General features: G+C 47.9%; 1 protein-coding gene across 1 annotated transcript; it reads right to left on the reverse strand.

Moving 5' to 3' along the window:
* Positions 1-1,255: 1,255 nt before the first annotated feature.
* On the reverse strand, positions 1,256-8,515 carry LOC119094306 (sulfotransferase family cytosolic 1B member 1-like). The gene is made up of 3 exons (XM_037217379.1): positions 8,205-8,515; positions 5,177-5,462; positions 1,256-1,759 (listed from the first exon to the last, which is right to left on the reverse strand). The coding sequence occupies exons 1-3, from the start codon at positions 8,513-8,515 to the stop codon at positions 1,325-1,327; spliced, it is 1,032 nt and encodes a 343-aa protein (XP_037073274.1). The 3' UTR covers positions 1,256-1,324.
* Between the last annotated feature and the right edge of the window lie 4,094 nt (positions 8,516-12,609).

Here is a 12,609-nt window from a genome sequence, read left to right on the forward strand (position 1 = left end):
ACCGGCAAGCGTTTGTAATCGTCTAAAAATCATAATTGGTTACGACAGGAGCAAAGAGAATGCAAGAACACCAGATGACGTGAAATCACGGTCAGAGCTACTGCGATATCTAGAATCCTAGGTATGATTATGCGGTCATTGGTTTCCTAGAATGAAGCAGGAGGGTGAAACATGGCGTACCTGTCTGCACGACAGAAGTGAAACAGCATACGGGACTCGGACCCAGCGTTAAAGTGCCAGCAGTCTGACCTACCAATCAGCCTAATGGCAATGAAATTGAAATGCTAGAAAATTTACTTGAAAATTACCGGCAGAAATGTGATAGATGTAAAAAATGTGTAAGTTCTATATGCATATATATATATATATATATATATATATATATATATATAATGATCTGTTAAAAAGCTGTGACATCATATATTGCACCGTTCTCCAAAAGTTAGAAAACCGAGTAATGCAATGTTCTCATGTCAGAAGTTTCGTTTATTTCACTAGACCACAAAGCAGGTCACCATAATTAATACGAAGTCGACAAAACAAGTTACTTCTAGCGAAGAAAGAGCTGAAAGTAGCCAGAATTAGAGGTGAAATAGGTAAAGTTTTCAGATAGTACAAAAGTACCGCAAACTACGCGTGTCCGTGAAGTACCGCAAAATGAAAAGCACAAGGTGGGCCTTATCTAGCACATGAGAAATTACCCCTCCAAAAACAGCTAGTTCACTGGACGTGCGACATCTGACATTAATATGACAGATATGTTAAAAATTATCTACATTTGTCCATTTGTCCGCTCACTTGTCCTTACCAAGGCATAATCTTCCACACACAATGATTGTAAAAGTTAATAGAGTGTTGCATGCAAAAAGTGTAGCATGTGAGGAAAACCATCTGGGTTAACAAAGCAAAAATAACTACACACGGGGCTTTAAACTGTAGACTTCTTGCTGGGGCCGTCCACAAATTGCGTTACGCATGGTGGGGAGAGGTTTTGATGGAGGGTAACCAAACGTTAGTAAGGGGATGGATAGTTTTAGGCAAGGTGATATTACGTTCACATAGGGCGGCAAATCACGCTAAAATTTTTAGGGAAGCATGTAATCCCGTGAAGCAGGATGCTGTTACCTCTCATGACAAAAAACACGCCCATTATTGCTTTGTATTTCTGGCTTAAGCATCGGCTAAACGGTACTTTTTGGAGGTTAGGCTTAACACCAGAGTGACCAGGGGGGGGATGAGTCTGCGGGGCTGACGGACGGCACCTGACCGGACCGGGCCTGTGGTTCCGCCCGAGCCATCGCCGGCACCTGGTGGCCGTCCGACATCAGTCCTGCCGGTCCAGCTCCTGCACGAACCGCAGATCAGTTCCCCTCATCTTGTCGGCCATCCAGCGCTCAACCTTGGCATTCATCTCCGGAGTGAAGTAGTTCTTCCAATCGCCTGTTTTGCCCTTTCGGACAAAGTTGCCCTGGTCCGCGTGCATCAGACCTTTCCCCTTAAGGTCCTCTCTGTTCACGTAAGGATTGTTTTTGAAGTTGTCGATGTGCAGGTGATGGGCCAGCTTCTCCACCTGTTCGTCCGAGTATGACTTGCCGAGGAACTTGGCCACCCTGCGGATCTCTGTCTTCAGATCATGCTTCATGTCCTCGAAGAACAGGAAGCACATGTTGGGATGATGACGCAGGTTCCATGCCTCAATCATATGGTCGATCACCTTACTCTCCATTATGCTGCCATTTATCATATTCTCCACGAACAGCTGGAAAAAGGCATAAGTCTTATGTCTGCTCCGAGGGCAGTGGTCGTTTAGGCCTCAGCACACGGGTTATTGCAAGATTGAGCCCTACCACGCAAAAATGGGATGTGTGGGGCGATCGATGTCTTGGGCACGTTCCTTTCGATGAAGTATCATGCGTATGCTAATTTGGGGACATGTAGGACATTGGGGGATTCGCCGCTGTCATATGCGCAGAAATATGGAAGTAAGGGGTCTTCCGCATTCATCTTTCGCAAAAGTGAAATGTGCCGAAGCTGGAAAAGTTTGGACGCAATGACGAATGATTTGGAGGAGGAATTATCTGACGTACCACCAGGGAACTTGTTATTTTGTTTGTTATGAGGTGCGAAAGAGTCAGAATCGGTCTACATTATCTAAAGTGAAATCGTTGCAAAATTGTCAAGGCAGCACACTCAAGATGAGTGCATTGAGGGGGGGGGGGAAATGTGCAAAGTACTTCTTACTGGCTACCAGCTAGCCAGCTACGTAAGCCAAAATTACAGCACTGACGCCGGTAGATTGTTGTCTCATTTGTAACAACAATCCAATATTGAATAGATCTCTGGGATGACGCTGGTCAATACATACATGAAGACAGAAGCATGCTCCTGATTCCGCTGGCTTACATTATGTGTCAATAACCTTCGCCTCTCAGAGGGCAGGATGGCATGGAAAGTGCCAGTGACAAAGGATGAATGTAAATATACCCTGACGAAAATTGCGTGTAACAGAGAATGGGGTTTTCACGTACGCTTGGAAAGAGGTGGGGTTCTCAAATGATTTGCAGTTACCAAATCTTAGAATCAGATTTTTTAAACTAACAGGCTAGACATGACTAACAGAGCACAAACAATCCGTGAACTAGATTCATCAAGGGGAGGTGCTTCGAGGAGGATTTGAAGTTTTAATCAGATGTACTTTATCACCGCATTACAGACAATTTGCTTAGGGTGCTGCTGATAATACATTATCTGAATTCACTTGGATACTCCAGAGCACAACTGGAGCTCATTCGACAGGGACAAAAAATTAACCTGAGACCGGTTTCCGTGTACGTGTGGCATCTTTCCGGTGTCCCTCTTAAGCAGAATGCTGTTTAATCGGGTGGCAGAAATGTTAGCCATCAGCGGCAGAAAAAAATCAGTAACTTGCGGGGAAGCAGCAGCACTGGAGAAAACGTAAGCACTGGGTTAAATGTAAGTCGAAACGCAGGCGATTAGATTATTATTTCTCAACCACGAGAAATCCATGGCTAACGTACCTGAGGCATTATCTGCTTTTCTATCTGAATGACATTCTATGACAATAGAAGCTACTCCTATGGAAAAAAGGCAATACATGTCATCACTTTTACACTAAGTTTGTCACTCCTATTGCAAAAAATGCAATAAATGTCATCACTTGTACACAAAGTTTAGAACCGAAGCGAGCGCCGGTCAAGCTATTAAAATGGAAGGAAGATGATTGTTGGAACACTGGTCCACCATACATGAACTTCCCTGCGGATGTAGCGCGTCCATGATGCTTTTTTCGCTACAGTCCAAGACTCTCAACATATGTGTCCCAAGAATGCAATCCCTATGTATTTAGGTACAAGAGGTGAGGTGAGTTGGCCGCTGTGTCGAACATATTTTGGAACGGATATTGGTCGCACTTCTGATACAAGTGTGTGTGGACGGTAGAAGATGATGTAATAGAAGGCTGTTACGATCAAACTGTTAACTGTTACGATCAAAAACGGGCCGCGTAAAGGAAGTCTGAAAATGCCATACTTTCTTACTCTAGCAGCTTGGGGGATTTGCTGCTTCTATATCTCAGTTGTGCCTTACACTGGGGGATGTTGCTCGGCGGTGGGTACGCCACTGGCTACAGATTTCCAGCCAGGCTTGTCACAATCATGTACGGACAGTGAGCTCGACGCGATGAGAGAACTCCTCCTTCCCGTCGTAAAACTTGCATCTCCAGAAAAAAAAACATTTGTTTAGTTACAGAACAGGCCTGAGTTCGTATTATGCGGCGGTCCAAGCACTACGAAAAGACGGATGCTGGAAGACTATCACATCTTACGGAACTGGTAAAATGTCTGGATAACTACAACTCGTTCATCGACATACAGGGTCTTACTTTTGTCTCTAAGCCGTAGGGATTTAGTACCAGGTCATCAAATTTGCATGAGTATATCTGTGGGAACCAGTGACATTTCGAAAGGCTGCAGTTCGCGGTGGGGTTTGTTTTTTATTACGCGCCGCTGCAGGCATGTCGCATTGTTAGTAAAAGGGGATATTCCACATTTGTATGGAGTTTTGATTTGAAATAGCTATTTTTAAGATCATTCTCTGCAGTCCAGATGTATATGCCCTGTTGAATGCCTCAAATTTTCTCGTGTCTGAGCTAGGCGCATGCAAACTTGTGGTCTATTTCGCGCAGCCTAATCATCCAGAGATGTATGGCGTTACGGGAACGTTACTCAAATTCCACTCTTCAATGGCCATGTCATGTTCGGTATTAGGCAAAGCATGAGCATCGGCTTGATCGTCTCTGGAGTATGCCAGTAAGATTCATCCAGGTTAGCGTGTCAAGCGCAAGTTTCGAACACGAGCGCGTTTAATGGTGCTGGTATTTGAGTATTAAATTAAATGAAACATTAAACTTAAAAACAGCATTAAATTCCACCAATTATAATAGAAATGAGGCTGAGAATCGAATAACTTGATAACAACGCCACAACCGAGAATGCGAATGCGAGTAAAAATATGAAATCACGGAGAAATATACAGGAGCACCACGAAAAAGAGCCAACGCACAATATGTCAATCGGAATTCGGTCTAGTACACACTAGAGGTGCTGACTGGATTCCAATGCTTTTAATGTTCCAACTTTCCAAAGTCCAATTTAGAAATGGATAGGCAAGGCAAGATCTTCGGAATTTTTAGACTTACGGTTCCATTCTGATGTGACACAAATCGGCATGCATTTTAACTTATCTAGCGCGTGCTCGGGTGAGGGTCAGTTTGAGTCAGGTCACCTCTCGGTGACCTGACTCAAAACTGCAACAAAACTGTCAATTCACGTCTGACTTGGAGCACTACAGGTGAGTTAGTCCGTCTACTTAAGTGACATTTCCGGTATGGCTAGTCTGACAGCAGCTCTGACGTCGTGGAAACGCACCACGACATTGGAATGATGACGTGTTGAAGAGTGTATTTACTCAGAAGTGAAATTGTGTTGTCTAACGCAGCCATTTATGCGGGTATTAGTTAAAGTATACCAATAACTACGAGTGAACTTTTGTCATCATGGCTCATGCTGACCTCAATATCTTCCATTGTGAAACGTTCCCTTAAGACTATAACTTAACACTGACGTGCGGGCCGTCAATTTCAAACAGCACAACATACCTCCAGGTCTCCCGTGAAATCGTGGCACTGGAAGAGTTTGCAGTGATGGTAGTAAGAAACGCAGATGTCCTTTGGGTTTCTGGCCACGTAGACGACCTTGCAGACGTCGAGAAGGCGCGGGTTGTTCATGCACATCGGCAAGTGTGTCTTGATGAAACGTGGAGACGGACGGTTGGGGTCACCGGTCAACGCGGTCGTGTCTTGGAGACCGCCATTGGCGGATAACGGTAGGAAGCGCCCAATGATATCCTTGTCTACAAGGGCAGCAAACTCGATGTAGTTCCACCTGCAAACAGACGCGGCACAGCAGCATGTCTCAGTGTGATAGACAGACCTAGACTGAGCTATCATCGGTATGCGTAGAAGCATTTTTAGCATCATAGTCCTGTACAAATGTTTCCTTGCCAACTGTCAGCACAAATATTTCATTTTTGCCTTGTTGAAAAATTTGAGATTCGTGATTTCATTGGCAGTGGGCATGTGCATATCACGGTCCAAATGTGTTAAGGCTGTCTAGATAAAGCTGAACTTTTACCCTGATGGTGGGGTGGAGATCGGTGCGTCCTTTTTAAGACAACCATTTTAAATACCATGCCGGCCAAACAACAGCTGACAAACGCACCGGGTGGTTGTTATTCGGATATCTATAAATTAATCGCTGTAGTTCACGAAGCAATCAAGAGATGTTGGCAGCGCTTGTACTCGTGTGGCACCGTCCTCACGAGTATGACACCGGTTGCGGACGAGAGGGTTGGGTTCACGCGCCCGTTACGGGGGAAGGAGGGTCCACGCTCCAGGCCGAACGAGCAAGTAACCGGATATATCTTCAGAGGGTAGCCGAGTGTTAAGGTATTTGGCCAAGGCATCCTACAAAAGCGATATCTCCCAACTGAGAAGGAGATGTTAAGTCCTAGGCAGCAGCCAGCGGCGGACGCAATGCACTTTTAAGACACGCTGGTAAGCGGCCTCCTGGCGCTGGCGCCCACCCGCTCGCGGCCTCTATTCGACAGGCGGCGCCAGCGTCGCACTCTCGCAGGGCTCCTGCAGTACGTGGCGCACGAGATTCCCCTAGTCAAAGTCCATCGTACGTTTTCATTATGAATTTATCATGATGCCAACTGACAAGACAGTGACAACAGCCTTGTTCTTCGGAGAAAAGAAGCAGGAGTGTGGAGATATAGATGCGTTGATATTTCGGCAACATGCATTCATCGGAACGAATGGCAGAAGTAAATTCAAAATTGCCTGCCAATGATCCTGCTCGATTTTTCAGCTTTTTTATTGAAACAGTGAGCCACAATTTTTACAGGGCAACGACGTTCAGGGAATTCAACAAGGAGCTTTGTCAGGCATTACTACGATACAGTGCATATCTAACTAAGAATTATAATACGCGAAAATACGTGTACATGCGAACAAATTCAAGTTAACAGGCATCGCGCGTCACGCTTCATTCCAATTTGCAAGCGAGCTGAAGTTAACAGGCATCGCAAATCACACATCAATGATACATGCGAGTGATTCCAGTTAAACAGACATTGCGCATCGCAATTTATGCATCACTTACACATGTCAACGATTTTAAGCTAGCACATATCACACATGAAGGCAGATATCACGTCGGCATAATCGGCCGTGATGAGCCCTGTACATGAAGGTTTGGCCATTGACCTTTTATAGGAAAAGGTTCCCTTATTTTCATGTCTGGGTGGTCCGGTGCTCCGTAGATGACTTTGAGCTCTAAAAGGGGCATTGGGTCCATACCTTCTGTATCTCAGCCCGAGCGTGTTTTGCCAAAAACAAAAACCAAAATGGTCTTTTTTGTTTTTGTTGTTTTTTGTCAGACAAGCCTGTATTGTTTTTGTTTTTTGTTTTAAAAAAATGCATTTTAGCGTCTCGTGGGTGTTCATTACATCTCAAACGAATAGGGCGCGTGGCCTCCCCGACATAGACTCTGTTCCTTACATGTTTTTTCGCACAGCTTACACTTAATTTCGTAAACCACGTTTTTTGCGTGCAAACCCCTTAAAACGCAGACTTGCATAAATGACATATATTGCCACCCGGGCGCTTAGGCTTCGATATAGAAGATTTCACCAGACCTAGCATCTCGAAGCCTAAGTGTCTGGCTAGCAAGAGATGTCATTTATGCCAGTCATGTTTCAAGGAGTTTGCACGAAAAAAACGTCGTTTACGAAATTAAGTGTAAACTGCGTGAAAAAACTGGGAGGGACATGGTCTATGCCAGATAGTTCATGCGCTCTATTCGTTTCAGATATCATGAACACCTGCGAGACGCTAAAAATAAAACAGGGCATACCCGTTTAAGTGATTATTCTTCTTTGGCAAAATACGCTCAGGCTGAAAAACAGAACGGTATGGGACCATGTGCCCCTTTTAGAACTGAAAGTCATCCACAGAGCACAGGACCACCCAGACAGTGATAAGTGAATCTGCTCTTATAAAAAGTTGATGACCAAACCTTAACGTACAGCGCTCATCATGACCGATCATGCCAACGTGATATGTGCTTTGATGCGTGATGAGTGCTAGCTTAAAATCGCTAACACGGGTAAGTGATGCCTGACGCCTGATGCGCGATGTCTGTTTGACCAAAGTCGCTTGCATGTATAATTGATGCGTGATGTGCGATGCCTGTTTACGTGGGCTCGCCTGCATGTTTGAATGAAGCGTGATGTGTGATGCCTGCTTACTTGAGTTCGTTTGCACTTACGCGTATTTTCGCGCATTTAAATTTTTAGCTAGTGGCTCGCTGTGGCTCGCTGTTTCGGCAAAAAAAGACTGAAAAATCCAGTAGGATCATCGTTAGGCCATTTTTGATTCACTCCTGCTATTGTTTCGATAAGGGCATGCTGTCAAAATACCAACGCATCTATATCTTCCCTGGTTTTTCTCCGAGGAATAAGGTTAGTACTACTGATTCATCTACGTGAAAAATGCTCTTCGCAAGTTCACTTAACGACTTACGTAATCACACCAACTGGCACGAACAAGGCGAAAAACCTGCCTGTCGGGCATAAGAGGCGTCTTGGCTCCCTCGTAGTCCAGATCGTTGGCGATGAGCCACACCATCTCCTGGGTCCAGGTAGTGCCACACTTGGGTGGCGTCACCACCCAGACGTCCCGCGGGTCCAGCGGGTAGTTGTACAGGTCCTCCAGCTCGGCCTCTGTGACGGTAGCCGACAGCTTGTGGCCCCAGTGGTTGCATGACGCTAGTCCATTTGGGAATCCTCGGAAGTTCTGGGCCACGTTCTTCTGAATCTCATTTTCTAGTTGCAGGATCTTAAAAGGGAATGGTTTGCGATCGGAGGACGCCATCTGAAACGAAAATATCGCAGTTTTCTCATATTAGATGTAACTTTACGAGCAACACAAACCTACTAAAACACCTATATACTTGCTGCAATTAGCCCACACCCAAAATGTCAACATGCATTCTTCTGGCTGGACTGGCTTTACCAATTTCAATCCTCGTTTATTTTTATTTGTTCGCCTCAGTGCATTGATTGTTTAGTCCACTCGTCTCAATAAAATGAAATCGCGAAATTTCTTGAACTGCTTACGGATACCCATGACCTGAAACACTTGAGCGCAAACATCGCCAGTGCCGTGTTGATCACGACGTAATCTGACACGGACACAACTAAGCAAATAAACCCGCTGGCACACTCCCTCGACCTCAGAGTGTGCCCCTCCCCATCCCGCATGTTTGGAAAGCCTCGCAGCTGCCGGCAGCCGCGTGGCGGCGGCGGCCAGCAGAGCTATCGCGGCCGGTGTGGGCGGCGTGAGTAGGGCGCCGCCTGCCAGCGCGGGTCGGTGGGCGCGCTGTGCGCGGCTCGTGGCAGAGAGCCGGGCGAGCGGGCTGCGCTCGCTCGCCCCGACCTTGAACCTTGAACCGGCTCAAGGTCTATCTTGAAGTCACCCAACCTTGGCAGATCGCTGACCGTCTACCGCCAGACGGTCCTCAGTTTATAGGCACGTTGTACATCCTGCAATGGTTGGGCATGGAACCCCTCGCTGACGGAAATGAAACTATGCTTAAGTTTTTAAAAACAAATGCAGTCGTCTCCCATGCTCAACAATCTGCTGCCCAAGCAACGAGTGGTGATCTACGGCAGAAACACCTGGAGTGTTTCTGAAACACATGGTGCTGACGTATGCAGAGCTGTCCGCTGTTGGGGTGTCTGGTGCGCTGGCCGACGGAAGCGAGAACATCCGCGGGCTCCGTGGAGCATCGGATGGTGCCACTCCCGACATTGCGGGGACACCCGCAACGGCCTTTTAAACGGCAGCGACGCGCCACGCGTCCGTCAGTACGGCAGGCCCAGCACAGCGTATGGTGCCGCACTATCTGGGCGCGCTCGTTGACGCTGCCCTCCGCGAATGACGACCGATCAAAGCCCGGTGCGGGTTTGGCCACGCCCCACACATTCCGGCACTGGTCGCCCGCCCGGCCCGCCCCCAGCTGTTACCATCACGTAAACGCATTGAGCGCGCGTTGGTCACGTGACCATCACCTTGACTGGTTCTTGTCCTGGTTGTTGTCCGGTCCCGAGAAGCCGACAGCACATGCTGCGTCGACGTGGGAACACGGCCAGGCGTCCAGGCTGGGAGCATCGCCCGCGCAGGACACGTCCAGGCTGGGAGCATCGCCCGCGCAGGACACGTCCAGGTTGGGAGCATCGCCCGCGCAGGACACGTCCAGGCTGGGAGCATCGCCCGCGCAGGACACGTCCAGGTTGGGAGCATCGCCCGCGCAGGACACGTCCAGGCTGGGAGCATCGCCCGCGCAGGACACGTCCAGGTTGGGAGCATCGCCCGCGCAGGACGCGTCCAGGCTGGGAGCATCGCCCGCGCAGGACAGTTGCTGACCTCTTGTTCGCCCCAGTGCCAGGAGAAGTAGAAAACTGAACAAATCCCTTCTTTGGGACCGATGATAAGAACGCGCGGCTTATAAATGACAGTGAAAAAGGCGTATATAGCAGTACGCCACCATACTTTTTATCGTTGACCGTCTTTTAAATAACATTGTGTAAATCGGTGATGACGCATTTCCAACGTTGTGGCTTTTACATATCACGTCGACTAAAAGAGCAAAAGAACATTTCGGATAACGTGACCTAACTCTCTTGACATGAACTTCACGCCTGACCTTGGATACCATTACGCTATCACGGCACAGTAGCCAGTCATTGGTTTGGTACCGGTCCCAACACTGTGCGACCAATGTGTTCCAAATGCAGCTGTTACAGAGTTCTGAAGTTAGTGGACAATGTTTGACTGATAATAATATATAGAGCCCTGAGATTAGTCGAGCTTGGTATTGACATTTCCATCGTGACAAGGTGCAGTGGAAGCATGGATTGTTATTTCCGCTTGAGTATTCGTCTCATGCACTCCATCTGGGTGTTGGAATTTTGCTGCCAGGATGATGCGGGCTGGCCACGTGCCGCTAGAACTCGATCGCGATGCGATTGCGAACGTAGTATAACCATGCGCCGGCGCAGACGTATATCACTGCGCCGACGCAGACTTACATAACCACTGCGCCGAGCAGACGTATATAACCACTGCGCCGGCGCAGACGTATAAACCACTGCGCCGGCGCAGACGTATATATTACTGCACCGACGAGACGTATATAATAACTGCGCCGACGCAGACGTATATAACCACTGCGCCGGCGCAGACGTATATAATTACTGCACCGACGCAGACGTATATAATCACTGCGCCGACGCAGACGTATATAACCACTGCGCCGACGCAGACGTATATATCCACTGTGCCGGCGCAGACGTATATATCCACTGCGCCGACGCGGACGTATATAACCAATGCGCTGACGCAGACGTATATAACCATTGCGTCGACGCAGACGTGTATATCCACTGCACCGGCGCAGACGTATATAACCACTGCGCCGACGCAGACGTATATAACCACTGTGCCGACGCAGACGTATATATCCACTGCGCCGACGCGGACGTATATAACCATTGCGCCGACGCAGACGTATATATCCACTGCGCCGACGCAGACGTATATAATCGCTGCGCCGACGCAGACGTATATAATCACTGCTCCGGCGCAGACGTATATATCCACTGCGCCGACGCAGATGTATATAACCACTGCGCCGACGCGGACGTATGTAACCATTGCGCCGACGCGGACGATATATCCACTGCGCCGACGCAGACGTATATAATCACTGCGCCGACGCAACGTATATAACCACTGCGGCGACGCAGACGTATATAATCACTGCGCCGACGCAGACGTATATAACCACAGCGCCGACGCAGACGTATATGACCATTGCGCCGACGCAGGCGTATATATCCATTGCCGGCGCAGACGTATATAATCACTGCGCCGACGCAGACGTATATCACTGCGCCGCGCAGGCGTATATAATCACTGCCGGCGCAGACGTAATATCCACTGCGCCGACGCAGACGTATATAATCACTGCGCAGGCGCAGCCGTATATAATCACTGCGCGAACGCAGACGTATATAATCACTGCGTCGGCGCAGGATATAATCACTGCGCCACGCAGACGTATAGTATCCACTGCGCCGGCGCAGCCGTATATAATATTGCGCCGACGCAGACGTATATATCCACTGCGCCGGCGCAGCGTACATAATCACTGCGCAACGCAGACGTATACATCACTGCACCGGCGCAGCCGTATATAATCACTGTACCGGCACAGCGTATATATCACTGCGCGGGCCGACGTTTAAGCAAGCATTAAAAGATAAACACTGAGCGCCGAGCACTGCGCTGGCTTGCACATATGCTGCTCCAACTAAAGCTGAATCAGCACTAGCAACTGATTCTAGTTTATGTACCAATTTATACAATTATTGGCGAAGGCAAAGATAGCTTTTGTCGATCAGTAGGTTTGCGTGTTCGTCGCTTAAGATGATCGAGAGAATTATATTTACCTACGCTGACTCGCATCCAGTTCGTCGGTCTAGACACCAGGCAATAGGACTTTGCATTACGGAACGAGTCAATGAAAAGGAGTGCGTGGGCACGTCTGTGAGGGGCTTTAAAGGGGGTGTTCCACATTTGCATGGGGTCAAATATGGAACATTCCCTTTAATAACTGAAACACTCCCTTAGTAAACTGAAATCTCATCTTAAAATCAGTCGGTGTGGTTCACAAACCCTTAAGATCTAAACGGTTTCTAGTTTATGAGATACACGCTGCGAAAACACGGACTTTTTCGTGCAGACCTATTTCAACGGTTACCTAAGCTCCATGACGCCACACTAACGTTGTCCAAATTCTGCCATTCCATGACACGTGACGATCAGGCCATGCAAAATAAAATTGTCGGGTCGTTCACATCTGGTGTTCGTGACACGATTTCTAGATATGATGGCCATCTACT

The sequence above is a fragment of the Pollicipes pollicipes genome, unplaced genomic scaffold (genome assembly GCF_011947565.3).
Source record: "Pollicipes pollicipes isolate AB1234 unplaced genomic scaffold, Ppol_2.1 Scaffold_4002;HRSCAF=4701_pilon_pilon_pilon, whole genome shotgun sequence".
Lineage (NCBI taxonomy): Eukaryota > Metazoa > Arthropoda > Thecostraca > Pollicipedomorpha > Pollicipedidae > Pollicipes > Pollicipes pollicipes.

Coding starts and splice junctions, on each gene's coding strand:
- LOC119094306 (XM_037217379.1), bottom strand. CDS start 8,515: ATGGCGTCCTCCGATCGCAAACCATTCCCTTTTAAGATCCTGCAACTA. Junction 5,463..8,204: donor ACGCCTCTTATGCCCGACAG/GCAGGTTTTTCG, acceptor GTCTGTTTGCAG/GTGGAACTACATCGAGTTTG. Junction 1,760..5,176: donor ATTTCACGGGAGACCTGGAG/GTATGTTGTGCT, acceptor GCCTTTTTCCAG/CTGTTCGTGGAGAATATGAT.